The sequence below is a fragment of the Macaca nemestrina genome, chromosome 1, assembly GCF_043159975.1.
Source record: "Macaca nemestrina isolate mMacNem1 chromosome 1, mMacNem.hap1, whole genome shotgun sequence".
Taxonomy (NCBI): Eukaryota; Metazoa; Chordata; class Mammalia; order Primates; family Cercopithecidae; genus Macaca; species Macaca nemestrina.
The window spans coordinates 171,518,731-171,543,397 of NC_092125.1; the positions used below are offsets into that span (position 1 = coordinate 171,518,731).

At 45.1% G+C, this 24,667-nt stretch overlaps 1 protein-coding gene across 5 annotated transcripts in view; it reads right to left on the reverse strand.

Moving 5' to 3' along the window:
• LOC105495168 (PATJ crumbs cell polarity complex component) overlaps positions 1-24,667 on the reverse strand; it is a 428,227-nt gene that overhangs the window by 15,925 nt on the left and 387,635 nt on the right. For all 5 annotated transcript variants that reach the window (XM_011764431.2, XM_011764430.2, XM_011764432.2 and 2 more), the window contains 3 exons: positions 24,499-24,536; positions 19,169-19,291; positions 18,012-18,116 (listed from right to left, as the gene is read on the reverse strand). In XM_011764431.2, coding sequence (XP_011762733.2) covers positions 18,012-18,116; positions 19,169-19,291; positions 24,499-24,536 — 266 coding nt within the window. The remainder of the gene's footprint in view (positions 1-18,011; positions 18,117-19,168; positions 19,292-24,498; positions 24,537-24,667) is intronic.

A 24,667-nucleotide genomic window follows, 5' to 3' on the forward strand; every position in this document is an offset into this window, starting at 1 on the left:
GACTGGATATATGGATCTAGTTGTCACTGGGTCCATAGATATCTATGGGACATCTCCAGGAATCTCAAAGCTAACATGTCTAAAATGGAGCCTTTGCTCCCTGCAACCTTTGCTCCTGGAGCCTTCTTCATCTTGGGCAACTGCAACTTGATGTTTCCAGTTTCAAGGATGGTGTCATCCTTGGCTCATCTCTGTCTCTCACAACCCACATTCTATCCTCATGAAATTCTATTGGTTTTTCTTTCTTTAAAATTTTTTTATTATTTTTATTTTTTTGAGACGGAGTTTCACTCTTGTTGCCCAGGCTGGAGTGCAATGGCACGATCTCGGCTCACCACAACCTCTGCCTCCTGGGTTCAAGCGATTCTGTTGCCTCAGCCTCCCGGTAGCTGGGATTACAGGCATGCACCACCACGCACAGTTAATTGTTTTGTATTTTAGTAGAGACAGGGTTTCTTCATGTTGGTCAGACTGGTCTCGAACTTCTGACCTGAGGTGATCCGCCCGCCTCAGCCTCCCAAAGTGCAGGGATTACAGGCGTGAGCCACCATGGCCGGCAAAATTCTCTTGGTTTTTCTATGAAACCATTTCTAGCCTTCTCACTGGTCTCCTCGCTTCAGCCCCTCCATCCATAGCGGCTAGGATGTTTCTGTTACAATGGAGCAGATTATTCCAATATTTTGCTTAAAACTGTCCAAAGAAAGCCGATTCTCTTGGACCACCACTGAAGTCCCTCTTATGACCTCTAGGGTCATCTGCAGTGATGTGCCCTGTGACATCTCTGCCTCTCCCCTAACATTCTCCTCGGTATTCTCTCTGCCCTTTGTGCCGGCCTCCTCGCTGTTTCTCTCACGTGCCAGACACATCCCCACCTCAGCACTTGAACCGCTGTGCCTTCTGCCTGGCATGTTCTGTATTTGGCATCTGTGTGGCTGGCTTCTTCCCTACTCTTAGGCCTTTGAGCCACCTTCCCTGGTCACTGTAACTAACCTTTCCACGCCAACATCCCAGCTCCATGTTTCATGTTCCCCTTCCCTGCTTCCTGGTTCCTTCTAAATATTTATTTATTTCATTTATTTATTTATTTTTTTTATTTTTGAGACAGAGTCTCACTCTGTCACCCAGGCTGGAGTGCAGTGGCACGATCTTGGCTCACTGTAGCCTCTGCCTCCCGAGTTCAAGCAATTCTCGTGCCTCAGCCTCCCAAGTAGCTGGGATTATAGGCACAGGCCACCATGGCTGGCTAATTTTTTTGTATTTTTAGTAGAGATGGGGTTTCACCATGTTGGCTAGGCTGGTCTTGAACTCCTGACCTCAAGTGATCTGCCCGTCTTGGCCTCACAAAGTGCTGAGATTACAGGCATGAGCCACCACGCCTGGCCTTTTATTTTTTGAGACAGGGACTCGCTGTCGCCCAGGCTGGAGTCCAGTGGTATGATCTCAGCTCACTGCAGCCTCGACCTCCTGGGCTCAAGAGATCCTCCCACCTCATCCTCCAAGTAGCTGGACTACTGGCATGCACCACCATGCCCAGCTAACTTTTTAGTTTTTGTAGCAACAGTGTCTCACTGTGTTGCTCAGGCTGGTCTTAAACTCCTGGGCTCAAGTAATCCTCCCACCTTGGCTCCAAAAGTAGGGAGGATTACAGGCGTGAGCCACCCCACCTGGCCTGTTTCCTTCTTACCACCATCACTATCTAATGAACTGCATACATCTTACCTTGTTTATCTTATTTATTGTCTATCGCTTCATATTAGAATGTGAGGGCAGGAAGTTTGTCTGCTTTGTTCACTCCTGTATTCCCCATCACATAGAAGAGTGCCTAGCACAGAGCAGGTGCTCAGTAAATAACTGGTGAATGAAAGAATGGATGAATATCTCTGACTCCCTGAGATTTGCCTCTTAGATAGTCCTGAACAAAGGTATAGTAGAATAGGCTGTGTACTGTGGCTTGCACCTGTAATCCCAGCACTTTTGGAAGCCGAGGTGGGCGGATCACTCGAGCTCAGGAGTTCAAGACCAGCCTGGGTAACATGACAAAACTCTGTCTCTACTAAAAATACAAAAAACATTAGCCGGTGTGGTGGCACACGCCTGGAGTCCCAGCTACTCGGAAGGCAGAGGTTGCAATGAGCAGAGATCATATCACCACATTCCAGAGTAAAACTCTGTCTCAAAAAAGAAAATAATAAAAATAACCAAAGAAACCCACAAACGCACACAAAAACAAACGTATAGTAGAATAATGGCATTTAAACACTCACTTTATATTTGCATTCTCCAAATAACTTTTTTTTTTTTTTTTTTGCTTTCTTTTTTTTTTTTTGCAAATAACATTCTAAAGCATTTAGAAGAAATACAGTATAGCTCTGGGAGTCCACAACAGGACTCAGGATGGAGTTCCGGAGTTCAGTGTCAGCCACTTATCAATGCCGGATCTGAGTTTCAGCTTCCTCATCTATTAAATGGGAATCATAAAAGTCTGCTTTGCCGCCTTATCCTGGAGTTGTCTTCCACCTCAACTAGTTACCAGAGATACTTTCTCAAGAGCTCCTTGTTACCCCTGCTTCTAGGTTATAATTCTCACTGCACAAATACAGAGGGAACTTGGCCTGCCAGCACTGCAAAGCTCGACTTGATTGCAGTTTCAGAAAAGGCCAACAGAGGGCACGGCTGCCTAAACTGCTAAATTAAGCTTCATCTCTTAAGTAGAGCAGAAAAAGAAAGGCAACAGGCCTGCCCCAGAACACATTTTGGGTGAAGCATCCTATTCTGGGGAAAACAGTGCTACGTCCAAGTTACAGAATCTTCTGGAAATACCAGTGTATGAAGAATGACGGAATGAATTGGGAAATATTTAGGATGAAAGATTAAAGGAGGAAACGACAGATTTCTCCCTGCCCCCAAGTTCTGCTCTCTTCCACAGCAAGTGTACTGGAAGGGTTAACTTGTCCATGAACTCTTTTATCCTCCCTACTTTTGGAGTCTACCATCTTTATAAACCTACCCCTCTCCAGTTTCCATCCCCATCTCCTACCCAAACTTCCATGACCCACATTCTTCTGGCTTTCCTTCTGTGGGGGCCTGTTTCTCCATCTCTTTGCTCTTCTTCCATTCATCTCTTATGATGCAGTCCTGGGCCCATTGTCCCCTTGCACACTCAGGCTCAAGTGACAGCATGTACATTCCCATAGCTTTACATTCCAACAACGTGCTCACAATCCCAGCTTAGGCCAGGCATGGTGGCTCACGCCTGTAATCCCAGCACTTTGGGAGGCAGAGCGGGCTGGATCACCTGAGGTAAAGAGTTCAAGACCAGCCTGGCCAACGTGGTGAAACCTGGTCTCTACTAAAAATAAAAAAAATCAGCTGGGTGTGGTGGTGGGTGCCTGTCATCCCAGCTACTTGGGAGGCTGAGGCAGGAGAGCTGCTTGAACCCAGGAGGCATAGGTTGCAGTGAGCTGAGATCACGCCATGGCACTTCAGCCTGGATGACAGAGCAAGACTCTGTCTCAAAAAATAAATAAATAAATAAATAAATCCCAGCTTAGTCTGTGATATCCAATTGCCAACTTGACATCTGCATTTTAATATCTCAGAGACGCATCAAAATTAACACAATACCCAAAACTTTTGATCCAACAATTCATTTCCTTCAATTCACTTTTCTTCTAGTTTTCCTCATTTTAGTAAATGGCACCTCCAGCTTCCCAGTTAGAAATCTACTAGGTGAAGTAGTGAAAATACTAGTGTGCTGGCTGGTGCCTATCTAACTGGAAAGGATGCTAGGATGCCAGCCACATAGCTGATTGCTCTCTGAATATCTGAGCTCTCCACTCCTGCTTGCCGTATGTAATCCATCAAGTCCCCTGGATTCTACCTCCAAAATCCTTCTCAAAACTGTTTACTTTCCATCTACAGGTGACCATCCTAATTCAGTCCATCATCAAGTGCCTGTTACTGGAATCCCCATTCACCTTTGTCTCACCTCACGCCCACACGGTAGCCAATTACCTTTTCAAATATAAAATGGGTATCGGCACTCCCCTGCTTAAAACCTTGTAGTGGTTTCCCTTTGGACTTGGAATAAAATTCAGACTCTCTAATTATGCATATAAAGTTCCCTCCATAGCCTACTCCTCTAATCCCATGTCTCTCTCCACTCCACCCCACATTCCACAGTTCCCTCTGCGGGCAGGGAATTCCCCCCATCCCCCAAACCAGCGTGCCTGGCATCAGCTTAAATGTCACTTCCCTTCTACAAGCCTGCTTTGACCATCCGTGTTTAATTTCTCCTGTTTTCCTCTCCATAGCACTCTCCAAGTATTTCTCACAAATTATGGTGATTAGTATCTATGTGCATGTTGACTGTCTTTCCCACCCAATCACAGGATCCATGAGGATCACGACTGCTTCTCCTCGGCACAATGCTAATATGTCTAGCACATAACAATTGCTTAATAATTGTGGAGTGAATGAATGAACCTAAAACTGTCATAAGGAATAGGGATTATGGGATTCAATTTTCTGAATTTCCACAGAGCAGGGTGAGACTGATGGAGGTTACAAGGAGATAGGTATTGGGTTCTTAAAAGAGAAAAAAAAAAGTAACAATTAAGGCAGTTATGGAATGGAATGGCACAGTTTGCTAGGACATGAGCACCTCAGTGAAGCAAGCATTCAGATAGAGGCTTGAAATTAACCAATTCAGGATGCAGTGGAGGGGAGGCCTATGCTTTGTGGGAAGTTACACGTGTACTGTTGACAGCTGACCATGAAACAGACTCCATATGTGGCTGAGGAAGAAAGTCACTAAAATAGTGTTTTTTCTGAGGTATCGTCAAATGCCAAGATGTGACAGCAGTCTGCTCCTTCCTTTACTTGCTCATTTGTTCAACATAACGCAGCATCACCATGGCTGAATATAAAATGAGTACTTACTTTATGCTCATTTTAATTTGTTTATTTAATTAATTATTTTTGAGACAGAGTCTTGCTCTGTTGCCCAGACTGCAGTGCAATGGCACGATCTCGGCTCACTGAAACCTCTGCCTCCAGGGTTCAAGCAATTCTCTTGCCTCAGCCTCCCAAGTAGCTGGTATTACAGGTGTGTGTCACCACGCCCAGCTAATTTTTTTGTATTTTTAGTAGAGACACTACTTTTTTGTATTTTTAGTAGGCTTGTATTTTTAGTAGGCTTCACCATGTTGGCTAGCCTGGTCTCAAACTCCTGACCTCAGGCGATCCACCTCCCTTAGCCTCCCAAAGTGCTGGGATTACAGGCATGAGTCATCGTATTTGTTTATTTTTGAGACAGAGTCTCACTCTGTTGCCCAGGCTGGAGTGCAGTGGCACAATCTCACCTCACTGTAACCTCCACCTCCCAGGTTCAAGCAATTCTTGTGCCTCAGCCTCTGGAGTAGCTGGGATTACAGGTGCATGCCACCACGCCTGGCCAATTTTTGTATTTTTAGTACAGATGGGGTTTACCATGTTGCCCAGGCTGGTCTTGAACTCCTGGCCTCAAGTGATCTGGCCATCTCAGCCTCCCAAAGTGCTGGGATTACAGGCGTGAGCCACCACGCCCGGCTATGCTCATTTTACATTCAGCCGTGGTGCTGCTGCATTATGTATGTCTTTAAGCATCCTTCTGAGTCCCTAGAGAGGTAGGTGCTGCTATTAGTCCCATATTACAGATGAGGAACCTGAAGAAGGGAGGCTAAGTCACACAGGTGATAAGGGGTAAAGCCAGGATTTAAATCCAAATCTAGAATTGTCTGTGGTGTGAGGCACATCACCTTGTGTGAGGCAACAGAGTTTATAGGCCATTTTTGGAGCATGGGAAGGGGAGGGGCAGAGGGACAGTGGGACAAGAAGATGCAAATAGAGCAGACAATCATGATGGCATGCGCTTGGCACCAGGGGGTACTTCACTATCCAAGGTACTGCAAGGAGACAGCCTGAGGTGTGGGAGGCATAACACACCCACTACCTCACCCCCACTTCCTAGAAACCTTCCTAGCTTTCTAGGAAGAGACCTCTCTAGCTTTTTTTTTATTTTTAGAGATGGGGTCTTGCTCTGTCACCCAGGGTGGAGTGCAGTGGTGCAATCATAGCTCACTGCAGCCTTTAACTCCTAGGTTCAAGTGATCCTCCCACTTCAGCCTTCTTTGTAGCTGGGAATACAGGCGTGAGCCACTGAGGCCAGCTCATTGCCTTTTAGAAAGAGATGATCCTTTCAAGAGTCCATGAAATCTGCCATACAAATGGTAAAACCAAAGTCATAGTTTTATTTGGGTAAAAATCAATTTTTTTTTTGTTTTTGAGATGGTGTCTCGCTCTGTTGCCTAGGCTGGAGTGCAGTGACATGACCTCATGCACCTTACTGCAACCTCTGCCTCCCAGGTTCAAGCGATTCTCGTGCCTCAACCTCCCCAGTAGCTGGGATTACAGTCACGTGCCACCACGCCCAGCTAATTTTTGCATTTTTAGTAGAGACCGGGTTTCACCATGTTGGCCAGGCTGGTCTCAAACTCCTGACCTCAAGTAATCCGCCTGCCTCAGCCTCCCAAAGTGCTGGGATTACTGGCGTGAGCCACCGTGCTTGGCCAAAAATCAATTTTTAAAAAGTCTAGCTGCAAAGTAGAAAAACACTTCTATAGCATCGTCTTATGGAAAAACTCACATCCTTCTAAAACCTGAAGTCCTTTTGCTCACTCCTTCACCCTGAAATGAAAAAAACTGATAATACTGAATCTTAGAGACCCACCCAGGACACTTGGGGTCGTCCAGGCTTCTGTCTATTTTGTAGAAGTGGAATCCAAGGGGCTGAATGAGAAATGTGAAGGAATTTCACTGACAGCTTGGTCTTTTGCAGGAAGACAAGGAGAGCACACATATGTCACCTTAAGAATGACTTTAGGCTGAGCAAGGTGGCTCATGCCTGTAATCCTAACACTTTGGGAGGCCCAGGCAGGCAGATCACATGAGCCCAGGAGTTCGAGACCACCCTGAGCAACATGGTGAGATGCTGACTCTACAAAACATACAAAAATTAGCTGGGCATGGTGGTGCATGACTGTAGCCCCAGCTACCCGGGAGGCTGAGATGGGATGATCACCCGAGCCCGGGAGGTTGAGGCTACACGAGCCATGATTGTGCCACTGGATTCCAGCCTGGGCAACAGAGTGAAACCCTGTCTCAAAAAAAAAAAAAAAAAAAAAAAAAGAATGACTTTAGACTTTACAGCTCTAAGAAATCCCCATCAAGCCCTTCTGTCTTAAGAGATGATTGACAAGTAACTTGATAGGCAGCAGAGTTAAACCTTCCTGGTGCTTTGACTTGTGAAAGGGGATAATCTGATCTCCAAAGGGTGTGTTCAGCTTTGAGTTCATATAAGTTCAACTTTGAGATATGGTCTGTGAGCTGGCTCAGCCCCGCCACTGGAGAGCTCTTCCACCATCAACATCAGGGACTGACTGAACAACACGGAGGTAAGGCTGGGAGATGTTTGTGTGCTTTGGGGAAGGCAAAGAGGCTAATGTGAAGTTTGCTCTTTTTTTTTTGAGATGGAGTCTCACTGTGTTGTCCAGGCTGGAGTGCAGTGGTGTGATCTCGGCTCACTGCAGCCTCTGCCTCCCGGATTCAAGCAATTCTCTGCCTCAGTCACCGAAGTAGCTGGGACTACAGGCGCCCGCCACCATGCCCGGCTAATTTTCGTATTTTTAGTAGAGACGGGGGTTTCACCATCTTGGCCAGGCTGGTCTTGAACTCCTGACCTCAGGTGATCCGTGCCTCGGCCTCCCCAAAGTACTGGGATTACGGGTGTGAGCCACAGCGCCTGGCCAGTTTGCTCTTTTTAAAAAGTAAATCTTACACTCCTGGGTGTAAACTTCTGCGAAAGGTTCCGAGAATAGAGATGGGGGCAGAGGAAACCCAGGGGGAGTACAAGTTGCCTGCCCTCCAGTGAGCTTGCAGCCAGTATCATCTACTATGGGAGGCAGATGTGAACATATGCAGGTCAGAGTGGAGAGAGGAGACAGGAAGGAAAGGGATTCCTTCTGGGGAAGGCACAGGGACTGTGAGGTCCTTAACTGGACAATAGGCATTAAGGTCTCTGTAGCCTGAATGTGCTTCAGAGCTGTAGTATGCGGAGTCCTTTCACCTGGGTGGGGCCAGCGCCGGTCCTAAGATCTGCAGCTGTGGTGCTGCATTTTGCATTACTCAGATCAGTAAACTTTTCTCTCATGTCCCGCTGGACCCAGAGGCCTGGAAATGTGGCTGGTGCCCTGGCCCCCCAACACGGGGGAGGTGGGTTAAATTTATGCCTGCAGGTCCTTTAAACTTATGCTGCTTCTTGGCTGGGTGCAGTGGCTCACATCTGTAATCCCAGCACTTTGGGAGGCTGAGGTGGTAGATCACCCGAGGTCAGGAGTTTGTGATGAGCCTGGCCAACATGGAGAAACCCCGTCTCTACTAAAAATACAAAAATTAGCCGGGCGTGGTGGTGGGTGCCTGTAATCCCAGCTACCAGGGAGGCTGAGGCAGGAGAATCGCTTGAACCCAGGAGGTGGAGGTTGCAGTGAACTGAGATTGCGCCACTGCACTCCAGCCTGGGTGACAGAGTGAGACTCCGTCTCAAACAAACAAACAAACAAATAAATAAACAGAAAACTTATGCTCCTTCTTGTTAGGCACAGTGCTGCTGTAGACATCTTGAGTGGTTGTTTAAGGCAGGTAACTAGATCTGGAATTGCTGGTGATGGGTATGCATTACCATTAAAGTTAGAACTTCCTAAGTTGCCAAATGGTTGTGTTCACTTAAAGTCTCACTAGGCATTTAATGAACTACTTGGTTTCCCCTCATCCTCCCCAACTCTTATTATCAAATATTTAGTAATTGCCGACCTGAGGTGGAGGAGACCCCTGATCTGAAGGAAGAGAAGGAACTCTCCCAACCCAAAGAGGGGGAGGCCACAGACCTGAAGAAAGAGGTAGAGAAAATCTCATCCGAGGAAGAGGAGACTGTGGACCTGAAGGAAGAGGTGGAGAAAATTCCCCCACCTGAGGAGGAGACTATGGACCGGGAGGAGGAGACTATGGACCGGGAGGAAGAGAAGGAGAAGATCCCCCCACCTGAGGCGAGGGAGGCCACTGGCCTGAAGAAGAAGCAGGAAGAAATCCTCCCGCCAGAGGATGGGGAGGCCGCAGCCTTGTCCTCTGTGCCTGAGGAACAGTCAGAGACATCTGCATTTGTGGAAGAACCGACAAGCCTGCTTCCCTCTCAATCTGTGTTCCCCTCTCAAACTGCTATCCTCACTCATTCTATGTTCCCTCCTCCAGAGGCATTTCCCCCTCAGGCCGCTGTCCCCCCTCACTCTGTGTTCCCCCCTCCGGAGGCATTTCCCCCTCAGGCCTCTGTCCCCCCTCACTCTGTGTTCCCCCCTCCGGAGGCATTTCCCCCTCAGGCTGCTGTCCCCCCTCACTCTGTGTTCCCCCCTCTGGAGGCATTTCCCCCTCAGTCCGCTGTCCCCCCTCACTCTGTGTTCCCCCCTCCGGAGGCATTTCCCCCTCAGGCCTCTGTCCCCCCTCACTCTGTGTTCCCCCCTCCGGAGGCATTTCCCCCTCAGGCTGCTGTCCCCCCTCACTCTGTGTTCCCCCCTCCGGAGGCATTTCCCCCTCAGGCTGCTGTCCCCCCTCACTCTGTGTTCCCCCCGCTGGAGGCATTCCCCCCTCAGGTTGCTGTCCCCCATCACTCTGTGTTCCCCCCTCCGGAGGCATTTCCCCCTCAGGCTGCTGTCCCCACTCCCTCTGTGTTCCCCCCTCCAACGGCACTCACAACTCATTCCATATTTCCTTCTGCCAATGGTTTCTGCCTCACTGTTTCTTCAACAGAGTTCTCCCTTTGATGTGAATTTCCTTAATTTGTGCCACCTTCCCCACTGTTTTCCTTTAAGAAGATATTTATTCTCATGTACTCTCTTGTGCTTTGCCTCCATGTTGCATTTAATAACTTAGGGTAAAAGGAACATTAAACTTCATTACAACTGTATGTTCTACAGTGAAATATTGTATATTTATTAAGCTTTCTAAATGAATAATAAAGTAGAAGTCTTTACTGCATGGACCTAGGTTGAGTACCTTTCTTTAAAAACAGGTTTAGGTATTATGTTTTGGAGAATTGAGAATTCACAATAATTTCCAGATAAGGAACATATTACAATGCATAAAAGCTTGAGCTCCTTGCTTAGAACTTTCCTAAAGGTTCCAGAAAAAAAAAAATTAGCCCTTAGACTTATTTAGGACCCAAATCTTTCAGTACCAAATGTGAAATTTAGCACTGGCTGGGTGTGGTGGCTCATGCCTGTAATCCTAGCACTTTGGGAAGCCGAGGTGGGAGGCCTGGCAGATCAAGGCTGCTATGAGCCATGATTGCGCCACTGCACTCCAGCCTGGGGGACAAAGTGAGACCCTGTCTCAAAAAAAAAAAACACACACACCACATACACACACACACACACACACACACAAGCAAAACATAAAAATCCTTAGCACTTACAGTACGCAGATGGACCCTCAACCTATGGGTGCACACATGTTGAAAACAAACAGGAAAGCTGTAAAGTTAAGGTGATCCCTGAGAAAGTTGGCATCTTAAGATGGGGACACATTACAGAAAACACACACACACACAAGAAAATCCCATGCCTGGCCTTTGGTATAACTTACTGAAATAGAAAGCACAGCTGCTTAAAGTTTTTGTCTAGAATCTAGTGACCCTGATTTTAGTGACACCAGAATATATTGATTTTTATGTGTCTGTTAAAAACCTAAAGATCGGGCCGGGCGTGGTGGCTCACACCTGTAATCCCAGCCTTTGGGAAGCTGAGGTGGGTGGATCACTTGAGGTCAGGAGTTCAAGACCAGCCTGACCAACATGGAGAAACCCCACCTCTCCTAAAAACACAAAATTAGCCGGGTGTGGCGGCATGCACCACACCCAGCTACTCAGGAGGCTGAGGCAGGAGAATCGCTTGAACCCAGGAGGCAGAGGTTGCAGTGAGCCGAGATCGCACCATTGCATTCCAGTCTAACAAGCGCGAAACTCCGTCTTAAAAAAAAAAAAAAAAAAAATCTTAGGTCTGAAGCGTGAAGCATTTGGAGTAAAACTCGAAAAGGGCAAACTGACTTCCAGCCACATCGCCACCTAGTGGCACACACCTCAAATGCCACCTGGAAAACCACTCCACTTTCAGGATTTTATAAAGGAATTTTAGTATCCTCTAACTTCAAGCCTATGTTACTACAATGAAAGTAATAAGATGCCACTTAGTATTTACCATTTGCAACATACTGTATTTATTAGACACATTACATCTCACCTCATTTAATCCTCAGAGCAACCTTGTTAAGAAAGGAGCTCCACAGTCCCTGTTTTAGAGGAATAGGTTAGACTTTAGTAAAAGGATTCAAACTCACAACTTTCTGACACCACAGCCTACCTCTCCTACCTAACTTGGGCTAGGTCTTCAACTTTCAAACCTTAGGTCTTTGTCCTTTTCCTGCAGTTTATCACTGTCTTCATGGCATTAATTTGGATTTTTTTTTTTTTTTTGAGACAGAGTCTCGCTCTGTCGCCCAGGATGGAGCGCAGTGCACGATCTCAGCTCACTGCAACCTCTGCCTCCCAAGTTCCAGCGATTCTCCTGCCTCAGCCTCCTGAGCAGCTGGGAAAAAATAAGCCTATTTTTGTATTTTTAGTAGAGAGGGGGTTTCACCACCTTGGCCAGGCTGGTCTTGAACTCCTGACCTGAAGCGATCTACCTACCTCAGCCTCCCAAAGTGCTGGGATTACAGGCGTGAGCCACCGCACCTGGCTTAAGCATTAGTTGACTTTTTATTTGCAAACCTTGTAGACTACTTTTCTTACCCCTGGCTGCATGTTAGAATCAACCAAGAAATTTTAAAATCCTCTGATGTCCATGCCATATCCCAGAAAAATTATATCTGAATCTCTGGGGTGGGGCCTAGGAACAGGTATTAAAATCAGTGATTTTATTATGCAACTAAGGTAAAGACCTAATCACAGATCATTCCTTTAATGATGCTCACACAGGCCACGACATGCCTGCTCTGCACCCTCAATGACACACCTTTTCCATTCCCAACCCTGGGTAAGCCATCCATCTTCCTCCCCTACTTGAATTTTTCTGGACTAAATTGGTAACTGTGCTGATTTGTTCCCTATTAGTTCATGTCCTTCAGCTTGATTGGAATGACTCAGCAATTCCATGTGAGCAGCACTGATGAGGTATCTGCTCTGGGCCAGGCCCTGCGCCCGAGGCACAGACACAGATTCCTCCGGCTTTGGAGAACAATGGTCTGGAAGGACATCAACACCCAGGCACTCCCTATTCTTGGATAGAGAGTTTCTAAACAAAGGATTTTCCAAAATTTATAAAGAAAAGAGGCCGGGCGTGGTGGATCACACCAGTAATCCCAGTACTTTGGGAGGCCGAGGTGGGCGGATCACCTAAGGTCTGGAGTTCAAGACTAGCCTGACCAACATGATGAAACCCTATCTCTTCTAAGAATACAAAATTAGCCAGGCACGGTGGCACACGCCTGTAATCCCAGCTACTCGGGAGGCTAAGGCAGGAGAATCGCTTGAACCTGGGAGGTGGAAGTTGCAGTGAGCCAAGATCACGCCTTTGCACTCTAGCCTGGGCAACGAGAGCAAAACTCCATCTCAAAAAAAAAAAGAAAAGAAGAGAGGGCTGGCTGTGATGGCTCATGCCTGTAATCCCAGCATTTTGGAAGGCTGAGGTGGGACAATCTCTTGAGCCTAGGAGTTAGAGGCCAGCATGGGCAATATAACAAGACCTTGTCTCTCTCTAAAAAAAAAAAAAAAAAAAAAAAAAAGACGAGAGTAGGGTGAGAAGGGTATTTCAGATGAAGAGAATAACGTGGGGAGACCTATATTCATCCCTAAATAATGCTCTACTCCACTGGGTCTAAGGCATGGGATCTGAATTAGCAGCATCACCCATACCTAGGAGCTTGTTAGAAGAAATGCAAAACTGGCTGGGCACAGTGGCTCATGCCACTGTAGAATAGTGCAGAATGGTGAATGAGTAGAATGGTGCTTCTCAAACTTTAGCACGCTCCAGAAACACCTGGAGGGCTCCCCCAGCATTTCTGATTTTGCAGGAATGGCGTGGGATTCAAGAATTTGCATTTCTTTCTTTTTTTTTTTTTTTGAGACAGAGTTGCACTCTGAAGCCCAGGCTGGACTGCAGTGGCACAATCTCAGCTCCACTGAACCTCCACCTCCTGGGTTCAAGCGATTCTCCTGCCTCAGCCTCCCAAGCAGCTGGGACCACAGGCACCCACCACCATGCCCGGCTAATTTTTGTATTTTCAGTAGAGATGGGATTTCACCATGTTGGCCAGGCTGGTCTCAAACTCCTGACCTCAAGTGATCCACCTGCCTTGGCCTCCCAAAGTGCTGGGATTACAGGCATGAGCTACCATACCTGTCCATATTCTTTTTTTTTTTCTAAATATTTCTTTGTGTGTACATAATAAAAAATTAAATAGTACAGTACATGATAAAAAAAATTCAACACTTGCCCTCCCTAGAAGCACACTGAACTTTTCTCTTTTTAATTCTAAAGAATAAGCTAAATAATATTCTTATATGCCTATTTTGAAATGTACTATCTTGGTGTCCACTGATTCCGTACTCTAAGGGATGAAAATTTAGCTAGCCAAACTCTTCCACTTAACTGTTACATTATTTTTAAGTTCTACTTGTTTCCTATGTTTGAAAAATCTACTCAATCCTCTGTAGTTCTAATACTTTCCAACAACTTTTTATCTCAATTAAAAAAAAAATCACATCTATTCATTTATGTAATTTTTTTTTTTTTTTTTTTTTAATTTTGAGACAGGGTCTCCCTCTGTCATCCAGGCTGGAGGCACGATCTTGGCTCACTGCAACCTCTGCCCCCGAGTTTCAAGCAGTCCTCCCACCCCAGCCTCACCAGTAGCTGGGACTACAAGTGCATGCCACTATGCATGACTAATTTTTGTATTTTTTTTTTTGCAGAGATGGGGTCTCACCATGTTGCCCAAGCTGGTCTCAAACTTCTGGGCTCAAGCGCTCTGCCAGCCTCGACCTCCCAAAGTGCTGGGATTATGGGTGTGAGCCACTGCGCCTGGCCCATTTATATAATTTTAAAAGTCAAAATGGGCAGGGCGCGGTGGCTCAAGCCTGTAATCCCAGCACTTTGGGAGGCCGAGACGGGCGGATCACGAGGTCAGGAGATCGAGACCATCCTGGCTTACATGGTGAAACCCCGTCTCTATTAAGAAATACAAAAAACTAGCCGGGCGAGGTGGCGGGCACCTGTAGTCCCAGCTACTCGGGAGGCTGAGGCCGGAGAATGGTGTGAACCCGGGAGGCGGAGCTTGCAGTGAGCTGAGATCAGGCCACTGCACTCCAGCCTGGGTGACAGAGCGAGACTCCCTCTCAAAAAAAAAAAAAAAAAAAAGTCAAAATGATTCTATAGTATTTAATGAAAGAGTCCTTGCTCCTTTACCCCCATTACAGATTCTTACTCCCTAAAAGCAACTACTTTCAACTGTTTCTCCTAGTATTTGCTTACATGTTCACGTTGCCCAGGCCAGAATGCAGTGGCGAGATCTCGGCTCACTACAACCTCTACCCCGGGGTTCAAGCGATTCTCCCGCCTCAGCCTCCTGAGTAGCCAGGATTACAGAGGTGTACCACCACGACCGGCTACTTTTTTGTATTTTTAGTAGAGACAAGATTTCTCTATGTTGGCCAGGCTGTGCTTCCATATTCTTAAATAACAGTTTTACTTCTACTTCTTGATTTTAAAATTTTTGATATCTAATTACTTCTTATTGTGGAAGATAAAGATTTAACTCACATTTTCCTTCTACCAAAACACCACAAATCCCCATGCTACTAATAATTCATGCAGCCAGGCGTGGTGGCTCATGCCTGTAATTCCAGCACTTTGGGAGGCCAAGGCAGGCAGATCATTTGAGGTCGGGAGTTTGAGACCAGCCTGGCCAGCATGGTAAAATCCCATCTCTACTGAAAATACAAAATTAGCCGGGCATGGTGGTGCATGCCTGTAGTCCCAGCTACTTGGGAGGCTGAGGCAGGAGACTTGCTTGAACCCGGGAGATGGAGGTTGCACTGTACGCCAGCCTGGACAACAGAGCGAGACTCCGTCTCAAAAAAATAAAATAATAATAATTCATTCACACTAATGTTTGGTTATATTGGTTTTTATTATTATGACATTATAGTTACATAATGTTATTATTTACTTATTTAGAGCTGGGCGACAGAGTGACTATGAGTGCAGTGCTGAGTGCGGTGCTATGATCATAGCTCACTGCAGCCTCAAACTCTTCTGCTCAAATGATCTTCCTGCCTCAGCCTCCGAGCAGCTAGTTTCTATGTGCTTTTTTTTTTGAGACGGAGTCTGACTCTTGTTGCCCATGCTGGGGTGCAATGGGGTGATCTTGGCTCACTGCAACCTCTGCCTTCCGGGTTCAAGCGATTCTCCTGCCTCAGCCTCCTGAGTAGCTGGGATTACAAGCATGTGCTACCACACCCGGCTAATTGTGTCTTCTTATTTATTTGTGAGGAAGACAGAGCTGAACAAATTATATCAATATGTGCAAATATCAATACAAGATTTTGCTAAGGGAGAGCCTTTTTTTCTGGTCAGTTACATTTGAAGTAGGCTCCTCGTAAGGTCTTTGTAATTCAAGGTCCTGGGCTCCACACTGAAGAGCTGCACTGTACTGCCTCTAGGGGTCAGCATAACGCGAAGGATGAGCAAGCACAGCCACCCATTTCAGAAAGCAAAGATTTGTAGGGTGGAGGAAGGAATGCAGGTAACTATGCAGGTTTCCACTGAAAGTGAGAATGAGGAGTTGAGGGGAAGCAGATTCTATGCCCAGTCCACACACTGTTTTGATTTGTGTTCAATAGACGATCAGGGACCCAAATAATTTAATAATATTTGGCCTATCACATAAACTCCCTTGAAATTAGTGATAGGATTTTCTTTTCTTTTCCTTTACAATTTTAACTTAAAGACCAGTGTGATAGTAAACTGACAGGATTTTCATTATACTCCTCATACATACTGAAAGCCACTTACTTTTTAAAATTTTACTTTATTTTATTATCATTATTATTATACTTTAAGTTTTAGGGTACATGTGCACAACGTGCAGGTTTGTTACATATGTATACATCAGTCACTTACTTTTTAAATGTCTGTTTTGACACTTTGGACTTAGACCACAGATATTAAACACCACAAATTGCTTGTCCCAAATATAATGGTTTTTCTTTTTTTCTAATTTTTATTTTTTATTATTAAATATCTATCTATATTTTTTTTTGGTAGAGATGGGTATCATACCACATTGCCCAGGCTGGTCTCAAAAATCCCAGGCTCAAGCAATTCTCCTGCCTTGGCCTCCCAAAGTGTTGGGATTACAGGTGTGAGCCACTGTGCCCAGCTATGTAATGGTTTTTCAATTCGAACTTCCTATATATTTTTTATTTATTTTGAGCCAGGGTCTCACTCTGCTGCCCAGGCAGGAATGCAGTGGCACAATCATGGCTCACTGTAGCCTCCAACTCTTAGGCTCAAGTGATCCACCTACTTCAGTCTCTTGAGTAGCTAGGACTACAGACACACACCACCACGCCAGGCTAACTTCTTTATTTTAATTTTTTTTTAGAGATGGGGTCTTGCTATGACCTAGGCTGGTCTTGAACTGCTGGCCTCAAGTGATCCACCTGCTTCAGCCTCCCAAAGTGCTGGGACTATAGGTGTGAGCCACTGCACCCAGCCCAAATTTCTTATTTTAAGGCTAGAATGATGAGTGGTTGGCTGGCCCTCTCTTTAAGGTAGTAAACGGTGGGCTTTATTCTTTTTATCTATAAACTATTTTATTTTATTTTTGAGACAGTCTCACTCTGTTACCCAGGCGGGAGTACAGTGGAGTAATCTCGGCTCACTGCAACCTCCTTTTCCCGGGTTCAAGTCATTCTCCTGCCTCAGCCTCCAGAGTAGCTGGGATTACAGGCACCCATCACCACCCTTGGCTAATTTTTGTATTTTAATAGAGACGAGGTTTCACCATGTTGTCCAGGCTGCTCTTGAACTCCTGACCTCATATGATCCACCTGCCTCAGCCTCCCAAAATGCCAGGATTCCAGGTATAGGCCGCCGTGCCTGGCTACCTATAAACCATTTTATATTACCTCTGCAGAAGTGTGATAAGCATACATTTCTGGGGGAACTCATTAATGAAACTCGCTGCCATTATGCTGCCTCTCAGTCACTGCATGGTGTCAATCTCAGAGACATTTGAAGGGCTAAAATATAAGCAGGGGTAATTAACAGCACACTTTGCTTTTATATCTTGGTATATTTCCTCGTGCCTCGGAACAATACTGCTGGGGACCACAGCTGATTTTCTGCCTTGGTTGATGACTGCTATGCAGTGAGAATTTAACAGTGTTGGCAACCTATGCTACAAGAAAAAGAGCATTGTATTTTTCCTCTTCCTTTAAGGGGAAAAGAAGAAACAGCACTTGGGCAGTTCAGTAACAGTCTTTGGGCATAAGAAAAGAAATCATTTCTTATTCCTTACAAACTGATTTACAAAAGAACACTGGAAGCTAAAAGCCGTGTTGATTTATCATGTGAAGCAGAGAGTAATTTTTCTCCCCTTGTTATGCTTTCATATAATCATGCTCACTGCCTGTATGGGTGGCATTAAATAATTTTTGAATAAAAATAATAATTTCTTGCTTTCAACCTTCATAATTCACATCAGCAAGCACCCTGCTGGGTGGCGATGCCTACTGCCAGTGACGCTCAATCTTTTTTGCGTGCCACTTATCTGCCTCGCACAGCTGCGTGCTCCATTGATCGCAATACCTGCAGGATAATGCGCCCGAAGGCGTTCTTCAGCAGATTAACCACATCCGCGTGAGACAGCCCATCCAAAGGTTGCCCGTTAATGCTGACAATCCGATCCCCAACCTGGAAGCACAAAAGTGACAGAAAATCACTATCATTAAGAAAAATTAAATTTGAGAAGAATGCTTAAAATTCTTTGCAAGTCCTATTTCCCATTGGTGGCTATTGTGAGGATTCTGCGTTACTACTGTGTATACATGTTCAAGAAGCATGAGGAATTTTTTTGGCTTTCCCCAAATACAGACAAATCAGAGCAACAAGAAGGGGGTCAGATTTGATTATTAAAAAGCACAGTAGGCCACTTTTGTATTCTGGTAATGGTGGTGTTTCATACATCCATTGCCAGTAATAGCGAGGTGTACACATTAACTGTTCAATAAAGTTCTAATGAGGAAGCCAAATATTTTCTGCTTTATTTTTCTACTGAAATTAAGATTAAGGGGCAACAAGGGGGAGAAATCATAAAAATGGTGATTCTTTTGATTGAGGGAAGACTCTAAGGTCAAATGTCTCTCAGTTGAGAGCTGAGTTTGGGTGAAATGAGGTGCTTAAAAGGGTAAAGGAGGGTTTGCAAAGGGGCTGCAATTTCTTCCTTTATTGAGAAGCTTTGATACAAATAATAATATTTTTACGTGCCTGGGGACCTAATGAATTTCTAAAGGTATAAAGCTTCTTTAATGCATCTTGCCCTCAGCCTGGGTCTCTGATGGCTATTGGAATTCCAGTTTTTTTTTTTTTTTTTTTTTTTTTGAGACGGAGTCTCACGCTGTTGCCCAGGCTGGAGTGCAGTGGCGCGATCTCGGCTCACTGCAAGCTCCGCCTCCCGGGTTCCCGCCATTCTCCTGCCTCAGCCTCCTGAGTAGCTGGGACTACAGGCGCCCGCCACCGCGCCCGGCTAATTTTTTGTATTTTTAGTAGAGACGGGGTTTCACTGTGGTCTCGATCTCCTGACCTTGTGATCCGCCCGCCTCGGCCTCCCAAAGTGCTGGGATTACAGGCTTGAGCCACCGCGCCCGGCCTGGAATTCCAGTTTTAAACAAGGTGCCCAGGGCTGCAACTTCCTCTCCCACCCCACCACATGCTGTTAGCTCTTCAACCAGTTATCTTTTGTTTACTTTAAGCTTCTGTGTCCGTGCAACCACTCCACTGGCCTGAATCATGGCAATAAATATAGGGATATCTCCTAAGGGACTTCCTCTTCCTCCAGCAATACTGATTCCAAGGGCATCACTGAGCTCCTAAAAAAGAAAGAAAACATAATGCTTATATATATATATATATATATATATATTTTTTTTTTTTTTTTTTTTTTCTGAGACGGAGTCTCGCACTGTCACCCAGGCTGGAGTGCAGTGGCCGGATCTCAGCTCACTGCAAGCTCCGCCTCCCGGGTTCACGCCATTCTCCTGCCTCCGCCTCCCGAGTAGCTGGGACTACAGGCGTCCGCCACCTCGGCCGGCTAGTTTTTTGTATTTTTAGTAGAGACGGGGTTTCACTGTGTTAACCAGGATGGTCTCGATCTCCTGACCTCGTGATCCGCCCGTCTCGGCCTCCCAAAGTGCTGGGATTACAGGCTTGAGCCACCACGCCCGGCCCATAATGCTTATATTTTTAATAAAGAGCCACAAACTGATTATCCCCAGATAGCTGTTGAACAAAATCCCTCCATGAGGTAGGAGGCCAAGATAACACAGGAGTTAAATGTGGAGACTTCGGAGTAGACAGCTCTAGCTCTTTTTTTTTTTTTTTGAACAAAGTTTCGCTCTTGTTGTCCAGACTGGAGTGCAATGGCACGATCTCAGGTCACTGCAACTTCTGCCTCCCAGGTTCAAGCAATTTTCCTGCCTCAGTCTCCTGAGTAGCTAGGATTACAGGTGCACGCCATCACGCTTGGCTAATTTTTTGTATTTTTAGTAGAGACAGGGCTTCACCATGTTGGCCCGGCTGGTCTTGAACTCCTTACCTCAGGTGATCCACCCGTCTTGGTCTCTCAGAGTGCTGGGATTACAGGTGTGAGCCACCGTGCCCAGCCCCAGTTCTAGCTCTTAATTAGTTGTGGGGTCTTGGGGGAAGTTACTTAACCTTGTGAAAATTGTCAGAATCAAATTGGAGTCACTTGTGTTAAAAAAAAAATCCTTACCAATAGAGCCAGGAAAGGCTATGAAGAAAGGGTTCTCAGGCTTGTATGCCTGATAACAAAAATTATCACAAAAGACTGCAAAAACCACAACCCTGCAGGAAGGACGTCACAACCTTACATTAAAAAAAAGTTTCTACAAGTGCATTTGTCCGGCAAATGCCTGTCCAGCCTTGGGCTGTGTGTCACCCGTGTTATTAATCTTTGTAGCCAAGGATAATTATCTCAAAATAATTATATATTCCTCATTTTGTCCTCTAAAAACTTTTATTTTCCTTACCTGCCTGAATATGCACGTAGTCTACCATGGCCCGCATATTCCCATTCCTCAATAAACACCATTTTCTTTTAGAGAGCCTCTCTGTTATTTAGGCTGACTACCTCTTAAAGCCTCCATCTCTATATATAAAATGAGAAGAATACTACATACCTGACAGTGTTGGTCTGAGCATTAAATGAGATGGTATGGCACACTCATGGCCTACAGAAAAGGCTCAATAAAAGGCAATAGCAGGAGTAAATTAAACACACACACACACACACACACACACACACACACACACACACACACACAACGCCCTATGCAGCTGCTTAGTTTAGTGGCCAATTCTGATGCAGACTTGGCAAGTATATTCTCATATGGTGTTTATGATTAAACTGCCACACATACTATGCTCTTCTGGGTGTGAACAAACACATTTGGCTTTAAAAGACTGCGTTAAAACAAAGGATCTGAGAGGACACCCACTGTAGTGACAACAGTTTGAAGAGAGACATAAAATGTGGCTGAAAATGTTCCCCAAGATGGACTCTGGTGAAGAGACTTGGCTCTAGTCCAGTCTTTTCCCACATTAGTATCATAGGGTTAATATTTTTAAAATCACTAAAAGAACAAATGACAAGTCCCAGTTCTGGCATGGTAGCACAGACACGTGACAGCATATCGCTCCTGCTGGTTACAATCAAGATGTCTAGTCAAAATGTAAAAAACAACTACCTGGGGCCTCTGAAACAAAAAGAAACCAAATAAAGTGTGGTGGAGAGTCAAAACTTGGAGAAAGACAGCAGCGAGGGGAAATTCCCAGTTTTATTTTTTTTCCTGGCAGCTTTACCCTGAGGGCGATTCCCAGTCAAGGAGCTGGAAAGGTAGGCTGAATGCTAACATTCAGATAGAAATTCCATCCTTCTAGGCAGAAGAATCAGGAAAAAGAGGGAAAGAGAAGAAAAGCAGAGTAGAGGAAGCAGAAGAAAACGAATCCTCAGTTCTGTTTGTGAACCCACAGAACTCTCAGGCTACGTATGTGTGGGACAGACCCAAACCAGCATAGCAGAAGCTTAGAGGCTGAGTGCGGTGGCTCACTCCTGTAATCCCAGCACTTTGGGAGGCCGAGGTGGGTGGATCACTTGAGGTCAGGAGTTTGAGACCAGCCAGGCCAGCATGGTGAAACCCTGTCTCTAATGAAAATACAAAAAATTAGCTGGGCATGGTGGCATGCACCTGTAATCCCAATTACTTGGGAGGTGGAGGGAGGACAACGACTTGAACCTGGGAGGTGGAGGTTTCAGTGAGCCGACATTGCACCACTGCACTCCAGCCTGGGCAACAGAGCGAGACTCTCTCAGAAAAAAAAAGAAAGAAATTTCTGCTTGGATCACGTGTGGTAGAACAGGGTAGGTAGGAGCAGGCTTTATTACAAAAGCCTGTAAAAACAAGTGGCTGAAATGACTAAGGAAATATAAAATAATATTATTTTTGAAATCTTAGGGGAGAAATGTATGCAATAATTTTTTGGCTTTGTTTAAATCCATCCTGATGTTTCCTTAATTTATCCATAATTATCTATACTGTTGGTACATTTAACTTCCCCATGATAGGAACATTTGAGTTGCTACTCTGGTGGAAAAATACTGGGAACAAATAAGGCAGATTTAGTCAAAGCTGTAGCTAATAACAACAGAGCCACTTCCTAGGCATTCCTGATGCACTAGGTACTATGCTAAAGATATTACATTCATTACCTCACTTAATCCACACAACAATATTTACCTTTGAGGTAAGTTAGTGTTATCACTCCCATTCTACAGACGCGAAAATTGAGGTTGAGGTTGACTTCCTAACTATTATAGAGCTAATGGCTTTTTTTTTTTTTTTTTTTTTGAGACAGGGTTTTACTCTGTCACCCAGGCTGGAGTGCCGTGGCATGATCACGGCTCACTGCAGCCTCAACCTCCTGAGCTCAAGCGATCCTCCCACTTCAGCCTCCCAAATAGACCACAGGCATGTACCACCATGCCTGGCTAATTAAAAAAAAAATTATTTGTAGAGACAGAGTTTCCCCATATTGCCCAGGCTGGTCTCAAACTACTGGGTTCAGTGATCCTCCCACCTCGGCCTCCCACAATGCTGGGATTACAGGTATGAGCCACCACACCCAGCTGTACAGCTAATGTACAGGCTGAATTGTGTCCCCCTAAGAATCACATGCTGAAGCCCTAAGTACCAGGGCCTCAAAATGTGACTGTATTTGGAGACAGGGCCTTTAAAATGAGGCCAGGGTGAGCCCCGGTCCAATGTGACTGGTGTCCTTATAAGAAAAGATTAGGACATAGGAGAGACACCAGGGATGATGAGTGACACACAAAAAAGGCCACGTGAGGCTACAGCAAGAAAGCGGACATCTGCATTCCAAGGAGGGGGGCCTCAGGAAAAACCAAACGTGCAGACACCTTCATCTTGGATCTAGCCTTCAGAACTGTGAGAAAATAAATTCCCGTTGTTTAAGCCACCCAGTCTGGGGTGTTTTGTAACTGCAGATCTAGCAAACTAATGCAGCTAATAAATGGTAGAATGCTCTCAAACAGAGGTATCATTAAATCTAGAGAAGTAAGCTCTGCTGGATATCACTTTACTGCAGTGGATTACCATGATTACAACAAGGTCATTATTTGTTCTTGAACCCCTCATTTAGGTCAAAGTGAGCAAAATAAAAGTCTACTTTTGGCCGGGGCTGGTGGCTCATGCCTATAATCCCAGCACTTCAGAAGGCTGAGGAGGTTGGATCACTTGACGGCAGGAGTTCGAGACTAGCCAGGCCAACATGGAGAAACTGTGCCTCTACAGAAAATACAAAAATTAACCAGGCGTGGTGGTGCATGCCTGTAGTCTCAGCTACTTGGGAGACTGAGGCACAAAAATTGCTTGAACCCCGGAGGTGGAGGTTGCACGGAGCTGAGATCGCGCCACTGCATTCCAGCCTGGGCAACACAGTGACTCCATCTCAAAAAGAAAAAGAAAAAGAAAAAAAGAGTCTACTTTCATTAGATATCATCACAGAGGAGTCTGAAAATCAGGGTTCAACAAATTTATGAACTGAAATACATCTTATACAATCTTCTCAAAAGCGGAATTTAGCAACATGTATAAAAGTCTCTAATAACAAACTTGGCTTTTGACCCCGAAACTTCATTTCTAGGAATTAATCCTGAGGAAATTACTCATGATATGGGCAAAAATATAAAGATGTTTTACTATAAAAGATAGCAAGAATCGAGAAATATGCTAATTGTTCAATAATAGGAAACTGGTTAAGAAACTTATAGCATGGTTGGCTGGGTGCAGTGGCTCACTCCTGTAATCCCAGCACTCTGGGAGGCTGAGGCGGGCAGATCATGAGGTCAGGAGATCAAAATCATCCTGGCTAACACGGTGAAACCCTGTCTCTACTAAAAACATAAAAAATTAGCTGGGTGTAGTAGCGGGCGCCTGTAGTCCCAGCTACTCGGGAGACTGAGGCAGGAGAATGGTGTGAACCCGGGAGGCGAAGCTTGCAGTGAGCTGAGATCACGCCACTGCACTCCAGCCTGGGTGACAGAGCAAGACTCTGTCTCAAAAAAAAAAAAAAAAAGGAAAAGAAACTTAAAGCACATTCATATGCTGGAGTACTATGAAATCAATAAAAATCTTGCCACATGCTGTCAAAAAATACTCACTTAGTATGTGCCACATGATACCATTTTTGTTTTATAAAACTTTACATGTACAGGTTAAAAGACTAAGATTGAAAAAAAAATAAAATTTACAGGCACAGAATATAGTGGATGAGATTTGCCAAAAAATTCATAGAGGTCATCTCTGTGCTCTACTGTACTTTTCTAAGTCTATTTATTGATGTTATTTAGACCATATTTTTATCTCAGTAACTTGAAAGAGCACACTTACAATCCAATAAATTGTATTGGGGAAAATGTACATTTAATGCAAATCCAACACAAACCAGAAAAACATATATAGCAAAATGACTGACTTACCCTGTTTATCTCAACAGTCCTTGGTTCCATATCTATGCCTATAAAGAAGCAACACAATTAACTTTTTAACATTAAAAAATAATATATTTAGGATATAATATTGTCCCATGAAAAATGGTTTCATTTTCTCGGTCTTTCAAGATAAGACACTAAAGCAAGCAGGTATTGT